Consider the following 22,687-nt stretch of genomic DNA (forward strand, 5'->3'; position numbering starts at 1 on the left):
AAAGAAAGCAAAACAAAAATACCATGCATTCAGAACACTAAGAAGTCAATGTGCAATGACTAATAGTCACACACATACAAAAGTATTGTTTAAAAAAAAAGTATTCACTGTATTAATCCTTTTTCAACACATTTTACCACATTTTTAAAAAAATTAACAACTGGGAGGGTGAATATGATCAAAATACACTATACACATTGAACCTCTTTGAAATTACAACGTAAAGCAATGGGGATAATAATGGGGAAAAGGAGTGATTAAAGTATGTTATGTGAAAATACAAATCCACAAAATGAAACCATTCATCTGCATAACCAATATACACTAATTTTAAAACACTGAAAAAAAATCACAACTGACTATTAAAAGTTCTAGGAGAAAATATGAGATGTTCCTTATACTATGGTTACAACACTTTTTACGTCTGAGATTATACTGGAAGACATCAAAAACGTAAGCCATGGGCTGGGAGTGTAGCTCAGTGGTGGAGTGTTTACCTCACATGCACAAGGACCTGAGTTCGATCCTCAGACTGAAAAAAAAGCCACTTCACAACTACTGACATTGAGCTCACTTACTTGAAACCATGTCTAAGACACTACAACAAGCAGTGATAAAGTACTTGAACCTGGAAGAAATTTAGAAACTGACCACCAAAAAGCTTTACTGAGGTTTTTTTTCCTTAACTTTTAGCTTGTCATTGTGCTTTAAATTTACTCAACACCAAAGTATAATGTATTTTAAAAATAAATTCATACCCTTCTATCTATAATTTTATTCCTTTATATCTGAGGAAAAAAGGCATTTTTTTTTTGGTACCGGGGATCGAACTCAGGACCTTGCCCTTGTGAGGCAGGCACAGCGCCACTGATGCCCAATAAGGCATCATTTAAAAGCTACTTGGTGGCTGGATGTGGTGGCACAGGCCTACAGTAATCTCTGCACTCTGAGAAGCTAGGCATGATGATCAAAAATTTAAGCCCAGCCTGGAGAACTTGGCAAGACCCTGTTTCAAAATAAAACATAATGGGCTGGGGATGTAGCTCCATGCAAAGCCCTAGGTTCCATCCTTAGGGCAAAAAAAAAAGGAAAGGAAGGAAAGAAGCAAGCAACTATTAAAATACTTCTAGGATCCAAGATCCTAGTAAGAAAAAACTGTAATTTTGCCAGGCACAGTACCGCACACCTGTAATCCCAGCTACTTTGGAAGGCAAGACAGCAAGATTTCAAGTTCAAGGCCAGCCTGAACAATTCAGTGAAACCCTGTCTCAAAAAATAAAAAGGGCTGGGGATGTAGCTCAACTACAGAGCAATTTGACTGCTCTGGATTTGATCCCTAGTACGCAAGTCCGTACACACACACACACACACACACACACAAAGAATACAATTTTGCAAGTGCTATGTGAACCCAAAGATTTCACTTTCTCATTAAAATTCAAATGATCCTAAGAAATGTTTTTTTTTTTTTGGTCCCGGGGATCGAACTCGGGTCCTTGCGGTTGCACTTGTGCAGCAGGTGGCGAAACCACTGAGCTAAATCTCCAGCCCAGAAAGGTTTTTTTCTATAATTACACTTGAGAGTCAATCAACTAGGAAATTCCAGCCCAAGTTCACCTTGCTGCAGATTTCATCAATTCTCTTAGATCTCCTTTCAATTCCTAAAATACCACTCAATTCCAAGAGAATCCACTTTCTCAAACTTGCTTTGGAGTTTGGGGGACTCTTCTTTTGAGGGGGGTCTTATGAGGTTCAGGCCTTGAACTCTCTGTGATCCTCCTGCCTCAACCTCCTGAGTGCTTGAGGGTGTGCCTCCAGAGGTTTCACCAGCAGCCATCAAAAACAAGCAAAACAATTACTAACAATAATAGCTAACCACTGTGCCAGGATGTAGCTCAGTGGTTCCGCCGCCTGCCTTGCAAGGCAAGCGCAAGGTCCCGAGTTTGATCCCCATACCAAAAATTAATAAATAAATAATAATAGTTAGCCATTTACGCATTTACCCTCTACCAGGCTTATCCTAAAAACCTTACTTGTATTAAGTAATTCAACCACCGCAACAATCCTAGGATATAGGTACTTGTATCACCACAATTTTACAGACGGAAAAAAATGAAGAATGCTGGGTCTGGCAGTGCACATTTATAATCCCAGCATCTGAGAGGCTGAGGCAGAAGGATCACTGCGAGTTCAGGGGGAATCCCTAACTACACAGCAAGACCCAGAACTCCCCTGGCCCAACCCTGAAGTTAAAAAAGGGACTCACTCTAGTTCACATAGTTCACTGCTAGTAGTGATGGGAGCAAGGAACAGAGTTCCCGGCTTTGCTCTTTTATGTGGGGGGCCAAGGGTTGAACCCAAAAGGGCCTCACTCATGGCAGACCAAGCTACATCCCCAGTCCCGCACCACATTATTCAAAGCCTCTATTTATTTAGGCAGTGCTAGGGCTCTCCCACTGCCCTGAACTGACCTAGGGCATTATTAGACTACGTAATACATATTTCATAGTAACACACACCAGAAAGCTAATAAGCAATTAGAATTCAATGTGGACAAGTAGATACAATACAAATACAACTATTCTAATAAGTTATCTTGCTAATACTTTTTACCATATTCTCTACGCCAAACAATTGGTCACTTGATGAGGCATGTGAATACAGTCTCAATACGCTGTAAGTTTCTTTCATCTTTTCTTGTTTTTGTAGTACCAGGGTTTGGGGGGCTCCAAGGTAGGCTAGTGCTCTACCACTGAGTTACCTCTCCAAAGTTTTTTACTTTGAGATAGGGTCTTGGTCAAGTGGCCAGGAACTTATGATCCTCCTGCCTCTGCCTCCTGAGTAGCTGGGTAACAGCCATTAACCAATATGGCTGTTTAAGTCTGTTTAAACCATGGCTGATTTTTAAAGTTTTTATGGCTTTAGGAGGCTGAAGCAGGAGGATCACAAGGTCAAGCCCAGCCTAGGTACCTTAGTGACATAGTGAGAACCTGTCTCAAATTCAAAAATATAAGAGGACATGGGGGCTGGGGCTATAACTCCATACAGATGCCAGGCCAGAGGTTCAATCTCCAAAACCAAAACTAAAGATTTTATGATTAATTTTTAGCACCTTGTCCTTAAGACTGTAAGCAAAAGGATAAGGACCATATTTTATGTATGTCTGTTCAGCTTGAAATAAGAAGTGTTCAAAAATACATGTAATAATATGCTTCATCTGCCAGGTGTGGTGGCACACGGCTCTAATTCCAGCACACAAATTCGAGTCCAGCCTGGGAAACTCAACAAGACTTTATCTCAACCTTTATAAAAAGCACAGGGATACTGGTCTGTGCAAAAGCACTGGGCTCAATCCCTAGCACCATAAATAACAGGACCCTGTGAGCATTATACCCATTGATTTGACCTCATTTACTAGGCTAGATTCTCTGACAGCAGACATATCTTAAATGATTGTTTTTCTAAGTTTTAGAGTACTGTTAAATGCAATTTAAGCCACACCTTTAAAAGATAAATGCAGGCCTGGGGATGCAGCTAAGTGGCACAGCCTCCGCCTGCCATGCGCAAAACCATGGATTCAGTCCCAATACCACAGAGAAACGCAGCAGTCGCTGAATGCGGGATGACTTCTTTCCTTGTGCCACACTGTAATGCCAGCTTTTAAATGAAAATAACTCCGTAACTGTTAATACCGTTATTTTACTAAAGTCCTTGACCTTCACATTCCTTAAAATAATTAGATTAAGCAATTTCTAACTTTAGAACTTTCTTAAAAAACATGAAAAACTTCCCAAATATTTTGCTAACACACTAAAATATAAGTAAACTCAGCAGGCATCATGAAAAAGTTCTAAGTTCCTCCAAACATAGTAAACTCTCAACAGTTATTCATCCCATTCTACAGAAAACAACATTCTACTACTTAGCAAATACAAATTCACTGATTCCTTAGCTGGTTCAAGAAATATATGAAAGACAGGCACAGTGGTGCACACCTATAATCCCAGCTACTGAGGAGGTGGAAGCAAGTAACAAAATATGAAATAAGAAGGGCTAAGGATGTGGCTCAGTGATGCAGTGCTTGTCAAGAGTGAGGCCCTGGGTTCAATCCCCAGCAACCCCTTCTCCACTCCCCACCCCTCCAAAAAAAAGAAATGTGTTAAATATCAAAACAAGTGCCACAAAGGCAACACCCAATGATGGCCTGTTATCTCTGGATTATTCAGCCAAGTTTGTTTAAGGAGAGGATGGCTGGGAAAACAAAAAGGCACGGCCCAATGTATAGGCAGCTGAAAGGTGATACTAGATGGTTAGAAGCAGCAGATTATCTTACAGTGCTCAGCAAAGGCTGAAATTCCCCCAAGTCTTACCTTACAGCAGCAACTCGAAGGCAAAACTCTTCAAAACGTAGGGAGAGGAGTACACTAAAAAAGATGACCTCTACAATTAAGACTCTAATTTTCTAAAAAGTATTCTGAAGCCAGAACGTGTTTCTAACGTCAACTGACAAATAATTACCAAACAGGTCTGAGCACAAAGTTAACGCTATAAATCTCAAAACAAAGCCTGTTGCTGTACTGAGGGGAAGCCACAAATGCATTTGGATCTGGAATGGAGGGGGAAAGGATGGGGTGGAATTTCCTCAAGACTAAACTGCTTTCACTAGTGGGTAGGAGGAATGGAAAGAAGTGCTTCATGGAGGAAAGACTTCTGAAGCTATAAGTCTGTTCTGTAGAAAAACAGACATTCTTACCTGTTTTAGCAGTAAAATACAGACTTCCTGAATATTTTTATTCTGAAGTCCACAATATCCTATAATGTTAAACCAGAGAGCCCCCCTAACTCCACAAACTGGTATACACTAACAGCTAGCAACTTTGCTACTGTCACATCAACAACAAAATTAATTCAAACTTCAATCAAGAAAGTCTACAGGAATATACTAGACCTAAAAGCTACTAAAGCTAAATGCTTTTATCTTTGGTTTTCTGTTAGCCACAATCTAATTTTTCTCATTTTTTAAATTTATTTATTTATTTGGTACCGAGGATCAAACTTGGGATCTTTTCTCATTTTAAAAATTCTTTTGTACATAGTTTTTTTAAAAGTAAAAGGGTAAATCGGGGGTAAAGCTCAGTGGGAGAACTTCTGTTTAGCCCTGGGTCTGATGCACAGAAGAGAAAAAAAAAGTATAAGGCTAACAGTCTACTATGACATCATTAGCTAGAGCGCTGAGCTACAAATATTTTATTAAAATGACAGGCTGGGCATGGTGGCGCCCATCTGTAATCCCAGCACTTGGGAGGCTGAGGCAGGAAGATCACCATAAATTCAAGGCCAGCCTGGGATACAGAGCAAGGCTGTCTCAAAAAACAAAACAAAAGTTTTAATTCGATTAAAACTGGGTAACAATTTACACTTTTAAAATGTACACATATTTTTTGGCTGGGGATGCAGCTCAACGGTAGTGCTTGCCTAGCATGCCTGGGTTTGATCCCTACCACCTTAAAAAAAACTAACATAAACCCCAAATGCTAAATTTGGGGTAATCAAATTATAATACATTCTAGTGCCTTAACAACTCCTTAAAAGAAACATTTTAATCAACCTAATTCTGATAAATCTATAACCTACATTTAGCTACCAACCCATGAAACATGAAAACAAGCAAGTTAACAGTAAATCACAGCATATAATGCTAATACTGTTTCACAATATAACTTTGTCATATAGTAAACTATCACTGACACCTTACACTACAAGTCCTGTGCCAGGAATTGTGGAGATAAAGGAATTAGATCTTTACCCACAAGATGCTGAGTATCCACTTAAGAAGTAGCACTCTGGCAGGCTGACACAGGAGAATTTTAAGTATAAGCTCTACGTGGGTAATTTAGTCATTTTGTAAGACCCTGTCTTAAAATCTTAAAAAAAAAAAGGCCCTGGGTTCAATGACCAGTACAGCCAGAAAGAATTAATTCTGAAAAGTTCCTGGATATATACAGAGAGAAGAGCAGTTCACCCAACTGTAGCCAATTATGGGGAAAAAAAGAATTACAAAAGCATTGGAGCCACAGAAATTAGTAGCATTTTCATATATTTGCTATTTATAAGGAAAGTACAAGCACTTGGTTTTTGAGGGGGTAAAAAATAAAAGGAGGGAAGCCCTCTAAATGATCTCCCTGAACCTACTAAGGACACAAAGCTGCTTAAATTACAATTCAACAGTGAATTTCAGATAGGCTCGCCACAAATACTCACTTCAGGTTGCCAGGGCATTACATACAGTATGTCTATCAGCACCAGGACTCCAACTTGAGTTCAAGGTACATCTATTCAGAGTGTTTCCCACAGGTGGAGTGAATGGGAGTTTTGAAGTCACTGGTTATGACAACCAACAAATTGACTAAAGTACACATGGAAGAGCTTTAACTTCAAGTCTTGGCCTGCTTGGATAAGCACTTCAGCTTATAAATAGCCTTCAAATCCATATATGGGTAATGACACTGTATTTCTAGAAATAAATAGTCCTTAAAAAGAAACCAAAAACTAAAATGATGCATATGATCATAAATGGTTGAAAACACTAATCATTTAACCTTGTACCAAAACATGATCAACTTTTACATGATCGACCATTAAGCTCAGTTTTCAGTGCAGGTACTAGGCAGCTGAGGCACGAGGAGCACCTGAACCCAGGAGTTGAAGCAAGCGACAGAGACCTGGTCTCAAAAGACAGATCAACTATTCCATGCAAATACAAATAAGGGGCAGTTATGCACTACAGTGATATTTCGGTTGTCAGACTCAATTCATTTCAAATTTGTGTTTGGGCATCAAAAAGTTCAAGAACTGAACATATTTTTCCCATAAAAAATAATGGCAAACTAAGTAATTGGTTCTGAGGCCCAAAACTTACACCTATAAATTCATTCTTCCAGGACTTGAACAAATTTCAATATGATTTAACTCTACCGAGGTTCTCAGTTTTCCTCTTAGCTTTATTGCTGGTATCATTAACTTTCTTTGGAGTCATGGCTATGGTATTTCGTGCAAATAAAGTGCAAAAAAAGCTCTCGGTAACAAATGTTTTCGACACTAACACGAGCACTATACGTTGTCGGGGGAGGGCAGTGGAGTTTAGACTTTGTGTCACCCCCTTTGTGTCAGCGGCAAGACACGGCATGTGACTCACTCTTGGCTGGTACAGGTCTTTTCACGTCAGATTTTTGGTTCAACTATCGAGCAAGGTTACGAACACCAAGCAGATTTTTTTCAAATGCTGCTGTTCAAGTAGCGCAAAGTTTGAGCTTGGAGCTATTCGACAACCGAGATATCACTGTAATAAGAAACAGCTTACCCTGATTTTTTAATTGATATGGTTGAAAATAACTGAACAGTCTCTAAAATGCTGTATATACCAACTGAGCCGGGCATGATGGTCCCTGCTGTCCATGCCTGTAATCCCAGCACTCAGGAGGCTGAGACAGGAGGAATGCCATGAGTTCAAGGCCAGCCTGGACTACATTGTGAGACTTTTAGTCTCAACGCCTCCCCAAAATACTATATATACCAACTGATTTTAAAAATCCTAAAATCATTTGCGCACTGATAATGATGCAGAATGTGGACAGAAACAAATAAAATAGGATATTAAACCACTGAAAAACACTTTACAGTATCTTATTCTTCCAAGGCATATTTCCTTCATTTTAAAAAATTTCTGTTGTAGCCAGGCGTAGTGGCACACACCTGTAATCCCAGCACTTGGGAAGCTGAGACAGGAGGATCACCATGAGTTCAAGGCCAAACTAGGCCACATAATGAGTTCAAAGCCAGCCTGAACTGCATAGTGAGACCCTGTCTCAAAACACAAAACAAAACAAAACCCCTGTTATAGGTCAGTTATGTGAGACACTAGGGCTAAAATGGGGAATACTGACAACAAAGAATTTATAATCAACTAAGAAACACAACTGTATACTCAGATGTTTTCCAGCAAGATACCTACATATGGAATAGAGGTGTGCTGTAGGTATATTATGCGAGACAATACCCACAAGGTTGTCATGAGTGGAAGAAAGACCTTGTGTTCCAATCTATCTGTGTAGCCAGATCTAAATAGTGTTTAGGACATAAGTGACAATTAAGTCTGGTGGTATTACCCACATTTTTCAGATGAGGTACTTGGAAAGCACAGAAGGTAACTATCTACCCAAGAACACAGGCAGAAGGACTGGAACCCAAGCCTGTTCCCTCCCATCACTCACTCGCAGTGCGGTTCACTGCTGAAAACCAAGACCGGCAGGCAGCTTTTCCACTCTGCCACAAGAAAACCTTCCTTCAATCAAGCATAGCCATGAAACTGTTACCAACAGTTTCTACAATCAAGACAAAGCAGAGAAGCCAGAATAATACACAGATTCCTTTTTCTTCTATTAATACAATTTAAAGAAACAAAATCTAGAGGCCTCAGAGAGAAATTATTGAACAATTATTTTAGTCTAGGAAACAATCTTCTTTTGCTAATAATCTGAAACTATCAATAAGATATTAGATTTAATTAAAACACTACTTTTGGGACCAGGGATTTAGCTCAGTGGTGCTGCCACCTGCCTCAAAAGAGCAAGTTCCTGAGTTCAATCTCCGGTACCAAAAACAAAGAAGAAAAGAATGCTCAAATAAAATCAGAAATGAAAGAAAACATTTTATTTCTGATGTCATAGAAATATAAAAGGTCATAAGAGCATACTACGAAAAATTATGAATAAATTAGATGAGTTAAAAGTAAATTCCTAGAGACATAAAACTGACTGAATTACCATAAAACTGACCAAGAAAGACAAGTAAATAAAAAATCTGAACGTGCAAAAAAAAAAACAAAAAAAACTACACCTTTTTAAAAATACAGGACACTAGCCAGATTAAGCTTCCCTTACAAAGCAAGAGACTGGTCCAGTACACTACTGCACTTAGCTACTTACCCTGAACAGCAAGCACCCTCTAGGTACACAGTAGCACAGCGGACTGGCAGAGCATGCAAAGAACAACTGCGAGAACACAAATGTAAAACTTACATTACACATTAAAACCTATAAGCCCTGAAATTATACAACCATCTACAAATTAATTTGTTGTGTAATTTCCACCAGATTATTCTTCTTCCACCTTCTCTGGCCTGTACCCCCTGTTAACTCTAGCTTGGCCTATAGAAAAGGAGGCACAGGATTCCCCAGCTGACTCCTGAAACATGGGGTGACAATTTACATCGATCCAGTCACCCTGATGGAACACTAGCTGAAGGAGATGCAGAGACCACCATCATGCAATCGAGCCACACAAAGCACTCTGAAGAATCTGTGAACACTAAAAGCCCGTCCAAACCAAAGACAGGCTGTTTATGTGACAAGATGAGGGGTGCTGGCGCACGCCTGTGATCCCAGCCTCAGAGGCTGAGGCAGAAGGACTGCCACAAGTTCTAAACCAGCCTGGGCTACACAGTGAGACCTTATCTCAAAAAAAAAATCCATACAAACAAAAAACAGGGATTATTTTTCAGTCAAGTTTGTGAGTGCACCTTCACGCATACCGCGCAATAATATGAGATAATCTCTACACTCAGGAAGGTTAAGACCCAGATGGGGAAACAAAAGCAACACATGTCAACAACACAGCGCTGTAACCCAGAAACGGGGCTTATATAAGCAGCCAGAAACACAAGGGACAAAGTCATAGAGCACAAGCTTGAGAAAGTGCGCTGGAGATGAGGTGAAGTTATTTCAATTCTGTGGCTACTAGGTTACTCTGTCCATAGCAGGTGCCTGTAATGAGGGAAAAGTGTGTATCAGTTTGGCAAAAGCAAGTGGCAACTTGATGAAAACCAACAAGCAAGTTGCTGTTTTGATGTGAATTCATCAAATTACCCCTGCAAACAGGGAAAAATAGAGGCAACTAGTATCACATTTGCTCAAAAAGATTCCTCCTCATCCACTTGAAAGGAAGTGAAAAAGCTCCCCAGATTCTGTAAACTAAACACAGGGACCAAGATTCAGAAATATTTTTCCCTGCCAGGTGTGTTGGCTCATGCCTGTAATCCCAGCACTTGGGGGGCTGAGGCAGGAGGATTGCCTCAAGTTTAACACCAGCCTAGGCTTTAATAGAGAATTCTACACCATCCTTAGCTACATAAACTGTCTCCAAAAAACAAAACAAAAGAAAACAAAACAAGAAATGTTTTTCCTGAACTGTAATGACATTAGAAAAGTCAAATGCTCCCAGACATGATGGCACATGCCTGTGTACTCCCAACACTTTGAAGGCTGAGATAGGATTGCCTCAAATTCAAGGCCAGCCTGAACTACAAATTGAGACCCTGATTTAAAAAAAAAAAAAATTTGGATGAAGTTTCTCCAAATATGATTAACAAGTTTATTCAGTAGGAATATGTAAAAAAAAAAAAAAAAAAAGAGTACCTCACATGTGGATAAAAATTTTTTTTAAATGTAAGTTACATTTGGGCCCAATTTCTACTACCAGTCAAGCTGCAACTTCTAATTATAAAGTGCTGTACTTCATATCTTCAACCTACCTTACCAATGATAATCACCACCACTGGTAAGAAGCTGTATCTTTTTACGTAATCTCAACATAGGTAATGTAATTTTCTAAACCGGGCATGGTAGGGCATGACTGTAATCCCAGCACTCCAACAGGCTGAGGCAGGAGGATCCCGAGTTTGAGCCCAGCCAGAGCAATTCACCCAGAATCTGACTCAAAACACAGAAAAACGCTGGATGTGGTGGTACATGTCTATAGGAGGTTGAGGAAGGAGCATTACCAAGAGTTCAAGGCCAGCCTGAGGCACATAATGAGTCCAAGCCCAGCCTGAAATACACAGTGAAACCCTGTCTTTAAAACAACAACAACACACAACACACACACACACACAAATCCTAATGTAATTTCTTAAAACAATAAACTGGGCCTAGTGGCCCACATCTGTAATCCCAACACTTGCAAGAGGATCAAGAGTCCAAGGTCAGGACCGGGGATTTACCTCAGTGGTTCCGCCACTTGCCTTGCAAGTGCAAGGTTCAGAGTTCAATCCCCGCTAACAAAAAAAAGAAAAAAGAATTCAAGGTCAGGCTGGGCTACACAGTGAGACTCAAACAAAAAACTAACATCTTGTACTTATGTACCATTTGGAGTTTTTTCACAACTATTCTATATGCTAGTTCTCAAAATCATTTAGAAAGGTAATAGAGGAATTCCCTTTCCTCATTTTACAGATAAATGAAGACCAGATAGGTTACGTGACCAGCTCAAGGTCACAGATACTTACTGGCAGTGAATGATCTTGCAACCTAGTGCTGTATCTTCACTAGAAAGATATCCTTAAAATTTTAGGATCCGAATACCTTATCCAGATATGCAATCTTAAAAGTTAGAATGGAAAATTAAACATTACTCCAAATTTACTTTGCTGGATAAAAGCACTTATTTTCTCCTGGTCTACTGAACACTGTCGATTTTTGAAATATGAAAATTTTACTACAGCACCTTCTGGAACTCTAAATGCCAAGTTTTTAAACTTTTAGAAATAAATGAAAAAAACTAAAACAAAATGACTGACCACAGGCAAACTAAATAGTAAATGTCAGCTGAGCAGACTTAATCATTCACATGCCTAAAAAACTGGGGAGCAGATGGAAATAATGACAGTCTTAATTATAGTTCCTCAATTCTTACGGTATTCGTACCTTAGCAGACAGATATATACAAAGCCCACCCACCCCAGCCATACTAATGTACTTTTAGGTTTAAAATAAATGAAAGGAAACAGCCCCAATCTAGCAAAGAGGACAGAAACTCACACCAGCTCAGTATTTCTGGGGCTGAATACAAAGCAGGGAGTGAATCAGAAATTGTGTTTACTCTAAAACTTACACTGAATATTGATCGGTTTGCATGCTGTATCATGAAAACAGGCCTCAATAAACCCCCCTACAATTTATCGTCTCTAAGCCTCTGATAACTCTGCTCCTCAAACCTAACTGCCCCCCCGCCCGTGTAAATACTACACACACACAAGGCCTCATATACAGGCCTCTTGCCTTTTTTTCCCCTAACACAACTAGGACCTTTGTTCCCAGCGTCGGTGTTTTATCTCACTCAATAGCTCTTTCAACTTTCTAACTATGCATTTTTGTTTTGTTCTTAGAGAAGAGATTCTGAGCCTCAACTTGCCAGGTCTTTAAATGAAACGCCAAAAATATCTAACGAGACTCTCGAGAGGAAGAGAAAGTTAAAAACACACCACTAAGGGGCCTACAAAACGGAGGAAAGCCTGGAGATCGGGTGATCTGGCAGCCGAGGCGAGATCGGGAGCGCCCATTAGGAAGGAAGACAGCGGGAGAGTAGTTAGATGTTCACCCCGAACCAAACCACTGAGCGCTCAATTGAACCCCCGCCCCACGCACACAGATCCGTCCCCTCCCCCAATTAACCACGAAGCAAACAATCCCCCCCCCCACGCGAGGACTGACCCACGCCTCCCCCCAGACAAAGTACAACGGCATTATCAAAAACAAATCTGTCTTCAGGGTTTGGAAGCAGCAGCCCCTTCCCCTTCTCCCCGCGCCACACCAGGGTAACCAATTTCCTCCGACCCCCACCAGAAATGCAAAGGTGTAAGTCACCCCCCCGCCAAGTGCATGTGTTCTTAAATTTTGACGGATTTCCTCCCTTCTACCTAATTAAGGATTTCTCGGATTCTGAGAAGAGAGAAGGAAAAGCCAAGTTTGGGGGTTTTACAGCCTCCCTGATTTGAAATCCTTTTCTAACTTGTTTTCTGTCGTAGAACCCCAGAGGAGGAGAGGGGTTGAACGGACGGGACAGACGTTCTAATAGGTTTTATGTAATCCACATATAAATAAATTAATCGCCCGACTCGCTTTGACTGCTAATACGATTGGGGTGACAACTGGCCCACCGCCCTCCAGCAAGTCCCAAATCGCCTCCCCGTCCACCAGTTCCCGAGCCGCGCGCTCTGGAAGGATGCTGGTCCTTCGGCCAAGTTTCCCGGCCTCTTCCGTCCCCGCCGTCCGCCCTCGGCCCGCCGCCGACCCATCCCCGGCAGGAAGCCCCTTACTGCGGTCTAAAGTCCCTCGGCCTCTCCCTCCTCAGACCCTCGCTTCCCACAACTGTGGTCACTCGAGCTGCTCCCTAGTTTCCATTTCCGGGCCGTTCCCAGCCCGGAGCCTCCCCTCTCCCGGTTTCCGGGCCCCGTCCCATTTCCGGGGAACCCTGCCGTCTTCACACACCCCACCTGCACTTCCGGCCCCCCACTTTCTCGCCTCCTAGACGCCCTCCAAGCTCCCCGGCCCACTTCCGGCCCCCCAGCCCCCGCCGGGCTCGAAACCCTCACACGTCTCACCCCGGTTCCGCGAAGGGCCCTCCTCATAGCGAGGGGCCGAGGGGGATCCGCCGCCCCCCGCGCTCCCGCCGCCCCGTCCTCTCCGGGCGCCGTGCGCCTCGAGCGCCTCGCCCGTCGAGCCCCGGCCCGGTCCTTCCGCGGCCCCGCCGCCGCTGGGAGCAGGCCGAGCGGGGGCCACAGCGCGGCGATGACACAACCGGGCTTCCTGGGACTTTCTGTCCCGGCTCCTCCCCCGTCACCCTCACCCCGCACGGGCCCCCTCCTCCGGGCCGGCCCCGCCGCTCGCGACTGCGCCCCGGTTACCTAGTTAGGCCCCAGAGTCTCCGGTGCAGACTCGGCGGCGCGGCGACAACTTCCCCGGCTCCCCACCCCCCCGGCGGCGGCGCGGCGCGGCGGCTGCTCGGTGCCTTCAATTATCAGCTGAGCCGCAGCACCGGCCGCCGTGCGCCTCCGCCGCGCCGCTCCCGCCCGCAGGCTCCGCGGGACTACTTCGGCCCTGGCGCAGCCGCCGGCTGGTCCGCGGGACCGGCCCCGCTCCTACTCGCGGCCCATCACACATCGCCCCTCTCTGCCCAGCGCCAGGCACCGCTCTCCCGCGGCCTCCGATCTCTCCCTTTTCCCTGCGAGGGACCAGGAAGGAGGCTGTGGGGCTCCGCTCCGTATCCCTCCGCCGGGGTCACCCCCTCCCCTCAGTGGCAGCAGGAACTAATTCCCCTTCGGGTCACCCAGGACCTGGACCGCGAAATTTCACCCACAAGCGTTCCTCGGGAGCCTTGGAAGGCGAAACTATCTCTCTGAATTACAACCCCCTCCCCGACAGCGCAAAAGCAGGGTTCGGTGTTAACTAGGGCTTTGACCCCCTGACCCCACCGAACCCCGCCCCTTCCTGGTTGTCTTAGCGACGGCGGTGGCGTCCCAAGATGGCGTCGTGGCTGCCGGAGACTCTGTACGAAACTGTAGGACAAGGCCCGGCGCCCAGCAAAGACTACTACCAGTTACTGGTCACCCACTCACAGGCAAGTGCGAGCCGCGGTTTACCCCCTCCCCTAACTCCCTACCCGGCCCGGCTAGGGCCCAGAGCGCCGGCCGCGCCAGGCGGAGAGCGACCGCGGCCAGCCGAAAGCGCGCAGTCCCTGCTTGGCGCTAGAGGTTTTCCTCGTCACCTCGGCCCGGCGGCCGGCGCGTCGTCCTCTCCCCTACCCTCGCTCGGCCCCGGCGAGCCTTCGGCTCCTCTCCACCAAGCCGCCCGCTCCCTTCCCGCCTCCGCGGCTGCCTACCCGCAGCGTTCGCTCCACGCGCCGAGAAAAACAGGCGTCCCCGACCTGCGTGCCGCCTCACCTCAGTGTGGGAAGGAGGGAAAGAAAGATTCAGCCAAGTGTCCCGAGGAGGAGCCGCCAGGGAAGGGGAGGAAGGAACAGTTTCTTTCCCAGGCTAGAATTTAACCTCGGAGAAATGTTTTTTGTAATCTCAGAAATTACCACGGCCACATCAGCACTGCTTTATTTCTGGCGGGACCGGGAGGTTGAGATCTCTCCTCCTTACCTTGTTCGAGCCCCTCTGTCCCAGTGGAGGGGGGGGCGGTCCAAAAATTTTTGTCTCAGCTGCTCTGTGCCCGTGCCCCACCCATAATGACTTGTGCTTCACAATAAGACCGAGGATTGTGTTATCGCTGGAGTAAAGGGATCATCGGCCTATTTTATGGCTACTTTAGTTATTAAAGGTGGGCATTGGATGACTCATGGTGCCCATGAAATAATCAAGTTGAGTTGGTTTCTGAGTCCTGGCTGAGCTTACTATGCCTGTCATTGAGCTATTCATGGACTTCGCCTTTTAAATAGGTGAATGTGGTATAAAATGAAATGTAGAGCTTTTATATATGCGGTGCGCATATTGATTATCCCATGTTTTTCTAGAAGCCCTCAAATAAAAACTAATGAATTAATTTTATTTAAGGGCATCTTTTAAAAAAAAAATGAAGGGAATAATATGCACAATTTATTTTTAAAATCAAATATTTGGAAATATCAGCCTATCAAATTTTTTATTTTTTAACTCTTTGTTGTCTCTTTGGTTTTTGAGACAGTCTCACTATGCAGGCCAGGCTGGCCTCGAACTCCCGGAACCTCATTGCAGGCGTGTGCCACCATACCCAGCTTTAAATTTTTAACTTTTTAAGGAATTTTTACACATATAATTTGGGATTTCTTAAATGCTGAAGGATTATTGACTCTTCCATTAGCTTTTAAATCTCTCCTGACAGAACTTCACTTTCTGATGTGAGTGATAAAAAGCATAATATCTAGGCCTACATTGTTTTCTGTTTTCATCTACTGTAAGACAGAATATTCTAATTTTGCTTCATAGCCTGTCTTGTACTCTGTCAATAAAACCTTTCTTAGCCGTGTGTGGTGGCCCATGTATGTAATCCCAGCACTCAGGAGGCTGAGACAAGAGGATCACTGAGTTTGAGGTCAGCCTGGGCTACATAGTGAGTTCAAGGCCAGCCTGAACTACATAGTGAGACCCTGTCTCAAAAAAAATTTTTTTTAATAAAAACAAAACCTTTCTTTCAAGCACTTCCTGTTTTTTTGAGGGTCTGGTATCACAACTATGCTACACTCTCATGTTGTAAGCCTCAATAAGTTAACATCTGTTTACTTTTTTTATTTTAATAAATTAACCTTAGGAGCACTCTGGCAGTAGTTTTTCTTTAGAGTGCTTGTGTTGTTGGTGCTTTTCAGGTTGTTTTCCTTTTTCTGTTGTTTTATTTTGTTTTGTTTTTTGAGATGTCTCCCTAGATTGCCCAGGCTGGCCTTTAACTCAAATTCCTCCTGCCTCAGCTTCCCAAGTGCTCAGATTACAGGGATGCCTGCACGCCTGACTAAGACTATTTTCATGTCTAATCTGAGCACCTGCCTTCTTCTAACAACTCTGTTTTATGAAAGGTTCCCCCTCAGGCCCCCCAGTATTCTCATTTTTTTTTAATAGTTAGCTATTAACTTGTTTTTTTACTGTGCTGAGGATAGAACCTAGGGCCCCTCCCATACTAAGCAGGCATTCTACCTCTGAGATCTGTACCCCCAGCCAAAAACAAACTTCTTTATTTTGAGCCCTATTTTTTTTTGTCAATGACATATATAAAATCTTTTTCAAGATCTGATCCATTTTCTTTATCAAGCATGGTGGTGAATACTACAGTTTCACTAGGGAGAGTTAATCTCAAATATGATTAACTCACCCTCATTTTAAAGTAAAATTTGTTGTAAAAAATAGCAAGCCAAAGAATATAATTTTCAGTCATTACTTTTGAGAATATGCTATTTTCTAACCACAAGATGATTTTTCTAAGGCTCAGTACAGGAAACCAAACATGCAGTAAGAGGTAGCCTGACATAAATACTAAAAGACTAGAATTAAAATGTGTTTTATAAAATGCACGTTTTTTCCAGAATGGCTTTCCAAAATTATTGTACATTTCTCTCTCCTCCCTTCTGCCTTCATTCCAAAAGCTGTTTTATATTATCCAGCATAGGAACCTAATTTACTTGGATGTTTCCTTTATGCAAATTCTATTTTTGTCTCTTTTTCACTGCATTTTTTCAGGTATTTGGCTTTAAATTTAAAAAACTACACATTTAACATAAATCTGAGGGCAAGTAGCTCATGTCATACTACCATTGGCCTAGTTTAGAATATAATCTTATAAAGAAATATTTCCTATAAAATAAAAATAAAGTTTCCTTTGCTTTCTTACTTACATAAGTACCATTGAAAATATGCTTTTATGTTTATGGAAATTTTCTCCTTTAACAGTTTGAAGCTGGGCATGGTGGCATATGCCTGTAATCCCAGCACTCCAAAGGCTGAGGCAGGAGGATCACCTCAAGTTCTAGGCCAGCTTGGACTACATAGTGAGTTCAAGACCAGCCTGAACTATATAGTGAGACGCTATATAAAAAAACAAATGAACAAAACCAACTTGATGCCATGTTGTTGTTTTTTTGTGGATTGTTCAGGTGTTTAATTTTATTTTTTTCAAAAAAGCAACTTTCAGAATTTAGCTTGAGTTCAATAAATTTAATTTTGAAATTTGATCTTTATAGTGATGATCCTAAGACATAGGAAAATCAGTGCACTGCTTTCTAAATCAGATATTACCCACTTATTCTCACTTGTTTTAATAGTGCTTATATTTGTATATATTATATTTAATTTTTCTTGAGACAGGGTCTTACTATGTAGTCTAGGCCGCCCTCGAACTCCCAGCAACCCTCCTACCTCAGCCTCCCAAGTGCTGAGATTATAGGCATGTGCCACCACACCAGGCTGCATGTAGCCTGAAGTCTCATATCTGTTCCTGAATGAAAAATCTTTTTCTTAATCAGCAACTTGGCATTTACTACAGGGATGCAAAATACAAGATTCTTGCCTCCTGAGAATGTTATTCATTCAACAAATATGTACTGAACACCTTTTATATGTCAGATACTATTCTAGAAGCTAGGAAACACTAATGATGTTCCTCCTCGTGAAGCATACATATCTATTAGGCAGACTGAATAGTGTTTGATTTGTGTAAACACTTAAATAAATTATTTAAGCTTCGTATGTTTTCTTCTAACTCCAAAGGAAGTTCATGAAGATAGTTTAAAATCTACAAGTAGAAAGCCAGAGGTGGTGGTGCATGCCTGTAATCCTGTCACTCAGGAGGCTGAGGCAGGAGGACAGCTAATTCCAGGCCATCCTGGGCTACATACCAGGACCCTGTGTCAAAAATAAATGAATAGGCTAAGTGTGGTGATGCACACCTCTAATCCCAGCCCTCAGGAGGCTGAGGCAGGAGAATCACTGAGAGTTTGAGGCCAACCTGGGTTACATAGTGAGTTCAAGGCCAGCCTGAACTACATAGTGAGACCCTGTCTCAGAAAACCACGAAAAGGCTAAGGTGCAACTTTCTTCGGTCATCCCAAATCGGGCTTCATCCGACACGAACCCCTCTACTCTGCCGCCCAGCTTTGCCACCGGGGAGATCAGTCATGTGGTGCACTGGTGGGGAAGTCGGTGCCATGCCTGGCCTGGCCCCCAAGATGGGTGCCCCGGGTCTGTCTCCAAAACAGTGGGTGATGACCTGGCCGGGGCAGCTGGAGACGGGAAGGGGCTGAGAACTTGGTGACGCTGGCCTTACAGAGCAGTCAGGCCCGACAGAGGTGGTGCCTTCTGCCTCTGCCCTGCGCATCAGCACCCTCAAGGAGCCACCAAGGGACAGGAAGAAGCAGAACGATAGACACAGCAGAAGTATAACTTCTGAGGAGATCAGCAGCGTTGCCCGGCAGATGCCGCACCGGTCTTCAGCCAGAGAACTTGCTGGAACCATCAAACACATCCTGGGCCCACCCAGTGGATGCCTGGCACCTCGTGACGGGTGACATCAGCAGTGCCCGGCTAGCAACACGCTTGAGAAGATATTGCAATAAAACGATGATCTGACCCCCCCCAAAAAAACCCAAAAAGAATAAATAAATTGTAATACTTTCTAATAAAAATGTTCGTGCATGCACCCTTAGACTCACCGAATCCATTTCTAGTATTTTATGACCAAAATGCTCTCACATGTGCACAAGACTACATAAGCAAGAGAGCTCACCAAGTGAAATAATTATGAAAACATCTTCCCATCAGTGGAGATGTGGTTAAACTGTGATTCATTCATACCGTAGAATACCGTGCCACCTTTTAAAAACAATGTGGATTTCCCTTTATTCAGTACAACAAATCTTTAGCAAGAAAAGCAAGTTGCCGGATTAAACACAGTATGATCCCATTTTAGAAAAAAAAAAGTCCCTTTAAATAAATGTTAGTGAGGATTCAGTAATGGTTGGATAGGAAAGCTAGAATGTCTGAGGCATAAAGTTAAGGATTGCTTTCCTTTTCTGCATTCATATTTCTGAATGATCTGAATCTGCCACAGTTAGCTTTTTTTTTGAGACAGGCTCTCGCTGTGTAGTTCAGGCTGCCCTCCAACTCAATGTGTAGCCAGGCTGGCCTCAAACTTTGTGGTGGTCCTCCTGCCTCAGCCTCCTGAGTGCTGGGATTATAGCCACCATGCCCAGCTGCATTTATTTTTATAATAAGAGAAAGCAAAGATGTAAAGTAAACATGTACCCAGGCACTGTAGCGCACACCTGTAGGCACAGCACTCGGGAGGCAGAGGCAGGAGGATTGCTGCAATTTCAAGGCCAATCTGAGCTACATAGTGAGTTCAAGACCAGCCTCAACTGCATAGCAAGACCCTGTCTCAAAAAACCAAAACTAGGGATGGGGATTTAGCTCAGTGGTGTTGCTGCCTGCCTTGCAAGCACAAGGTCCCGAGTTCGATTCCGGTACCCCCCCCCAAAAAAAAAAACTAAAGTAAAATAAACGTGTACATTGCCCTGTTCCACACTTACCTTCCCCTGTTTTGCCAGCACCAGCCCTGAGCTGTCTCCTGCTTTCAAGATTGGAGCAGCCTGGGTAACTGCATCATCAGCTGCACCTTGATGGCTGCTATTTTTGTGTGACAAAATAATTCTGATGCTGGTCTGGAAAGGGTGCAAAGGGATTCATGATTCTGGGTAAAAGTTTAAGGAATTTGTATGGTCTAGAAACTCCTGACAGGTGGGCTGGGGTGGGCTGGGTTTTTTTGAGAGAGGGTCTCACTGTGCAGTTCAGGTTGGCCTTGAACTCAGGGCCTCAAACAGTGATCCTCCTGATTCAGCCTCCTGAGCGCTGGCATCACAGGCTTGTGCCACCACTCCTGGCATCAGCTGTCTTTTTGTCTTCCACAGTCCTTCATTCCCCCTCAGCCTGAGAACCTTGTGCCCAGTGCTGGTCCAGCTTCATCGCAGTGTATCTGGGTTCCACGTTTTCACCTATAGTCAACATGCCCTTCCCCGCCTCGCAGGTTAGGCCAGGTGTTTACAATAATAAACTATCATTCTGCTTCTATCTCTCATGCCTGACACATTTTAGAAAAATGAGTCCCAAGCCTGTGACACTCCAGGATGTGCCTAATTAGAGTTGTGAAATCTCTCTTCATCAGAAATTTTACTTCCCTTTAAGTGGCACCTGGGTGGCACTTTGGGGAGGAGAAGGGTGATGTGATGTAGGCAGGGCACTGAGACTTCTGACAATGACAATATTCAGTGCTCTACTGGCTCACAGCCCGGTTCTCTGACGGCTCCTGAATCCTCAGTTCACCCGGAAAGGAACAGCACCGGCTCCTTCCGGGCCATTGTTCACTCAGCACCCAGGAGCACCTATGCAAGCCAGGTAGTTCATTCAGTGTCGCCCAGCCCATTGACACAGATGCATGTCATAATTATGTGGGGCAGTGGAGCACTTAATTGGGAGTCATTGACTCATGGATCCCCTCATTCCTCCTGCCAGTCCAAAGCTCTTGGCCTGGGGGAGCTCATCCACATAATAAGGCTACACAGCTAAGAGCACTAGGGTTTATCCCTTCTCCACTGTGCTGTTTGACAGGACAATAGTACTTGATACAGGGAAGTGCACTAGATTTTTTTTTTCCTTTAGAAAAATTGAGTTTGTATCAAAGACTCTCGGCAGCCATCTGACTTCACCTGCTGTTCGCCTGCCCAACCTTCCACTTCTTCATCTACAGCACAGACAGGCAGGGCCCAGACCCAGTATGAGTAAAAAGTAGTCTAGCCACTGCTTCTCAGAGAGAAGGTTCCTGATCTGTTGAGATTGGAAAATCCTGGACAATATAAACTGTATTTGCTGCTTTCCTCTGGAATTTCTCAGAGCCTTTAAAATCCCACTGTGCACGAGTCTCCAAGGGGAAGCGCAGCATGGATCTTTTCCCGCAGGCCTGCTGACCGCTAGCCCTTCATACCTGAGAGTTGGCAGGACTAAACCCGCCACCTGGTCTTTGCGTCCGATTGTGTTTACCCTATAGCTGTCTCAGGACTGTTTTGCTTCACTTTTGTGTGTGTGCTGCAGATTGAATCCAGGACCTCAAGGAATACCAGGCAAGATCTCTACCACTAGCAGGCGTGGTGGTGCACGCCTGGAATCCCAGCACTCAGGATGCAGAGGCAGGAGGATCACTGTGAATTTGAGGCCAGCCTGGGCTACAGAGCGAAATCCTGTCTCAAAAAAAAAGAGAGAAAAAAGAGCAAGAAAAAAGAGCTCCACCCCTGAGCGATTCCCCAGCCCTACTTACTTAGCAGCTTATGTTTCTACAAAAGTACCTCTTGTTTTTGGTTGAGATTGTCATGAATGTATAAGTCAATCTCTGTAGAATTGCTATCTTTCATTATTAAGTCCAATCGACAAGTAAAATATAACCTTTCTTTTAGAACATTTTAGAGTTTGGCTTGGTTTGGTTTTGTAGTGCCAGGGATGGAAACTAGCGACTTGGGCATGCTAGGCTACGACTGACCTACACCCACAGCCCTTAATTTTGCTCAATGATTTCTTCCACAGTATAGAAATCTTACCTTTTTTTTGAAACAGGGTTTCACTATGTAGCCCAGACTGGCCTTGAACTCACATCGATCCTCCTGCTTCAGCCTCCCGAGTGCTGAGATTACAGGCATGCACTACCACACCTGGCTTTGTTAGATATATTTGATTTTATTTACTGTATTATAAATGGTATTACTTCACAAAATTATATCCTCTCTAGCTAGTAATAGAAACAGTTGATTTTTGTTTTTTGTAAATCTGCTTTTTTAAATTTTTATTTTAAGACAGGGTCTCACTAAGTTGGTAAATTGCTCAGGCTGGGCTCACAGGAGACGCTGCCCTTCCTGGCTTATTTGCCTTTGAAGTTGGATGCAGTGGCACCTGCCCTTGCTCCCAGCACTCAGAAGACTGAGACAGGAGGATCACAGATTTGAGGTCAGCCTGGGTTACATAGTGAGACTCTGCCTCAAAAAAAATGCGTATATACACATAAACAAATAAATTTCCTTTTATCTAATGATATTGCTAGGTCACTCAGTGACTGTAGTGATTCACCTGTAGATTCCTTTAGATCTTCTAGGACGCATTCATATTATCTATGAGTAGAAGATTTATTTCCTTGCTAATCTTGTCTCCTTCATCCTTGCCTTATTGTGTGGACTAGATTTTCACTAAAAGGTCAGAGAGAACTGATGTCCTGTTCTTGGACTTAGGAGGAAGGCTTTCAATATTTCATTATAAACTATGATGTTTGTTGTAGGCTTTTAAAAATCAAAATATGAG

The 22,687-nt window shown here is 43.4% G+C and overlaps 2 protein-coding genes across 23 annotated transcripts in view; one reads left to right on the plus strand and one right to left on the minus strand.

Moving 5' to 3' along the window:
* Positions 1 to 14,821, minus strand: part of Trip12 (thyroid hormone receptor interactor 12) — a 133,443-nt gene extending 118,622 nt beyond the window's left edge. For 14 of the 22 annotated variants that reach the window (XM_087209361.1, XM_021247058.2, XM_021247056.2 and 11 more), the window contains exon 1: positions 13,739 to 13,895. The gene's annotated coding sequence lies outside the window, so the exon portion shown is untranslated. Of the gene's footprint in view, positions 1 to 8,984; positions 9,007 to 13,150; positions 13,303 to 13,435; positions 13,589 to 13,738; positions 13,896 to 14,712 lie in introns of those variants that run through there. The other 8 variants (XM_087209358.1, XM_087209355.1, XM_004868014.4 and 5 more) reach the window with 4 other exon arrangements.
* Positions 13,940 to 22,687, plus strand: part of Fbxo36 (F-box protein 36) — a 63,958-nt gene continuing 55,210 nt past the window's right edge. Inside the window, exon 1 of the mRNA XM_004868011.4 lies at positions 13,940 to 14,451. Within this exon, the coding sequence (XP_004868068.1) occupies positions 14,356 to 14,451 (96 nt within the window). The 5' untranslated portion in view covers positions 13,940 to 14,355. The remainder of the gene's footprint in view (positions 14,452 to 22,687) is intronic.

This window comes from Heterocephalus glaber, unplaced genomic scaffold (assembly GCF_053883595.1).
Source record: "Heterocephalus glaber isolate CG9 unplaced genomic scaffold, H.glaber_assembly_v1.0 deba00001004, whole genome shotgun sequence".
In the NCBI taxonomy this organism is placed as follows: domain Eukaryota; kingdom Metazoa; phylum Chordata; class Mammalia; order Rodentia; family Bathyergidae; genus Heterocephalus; species Heterocephalus glaber.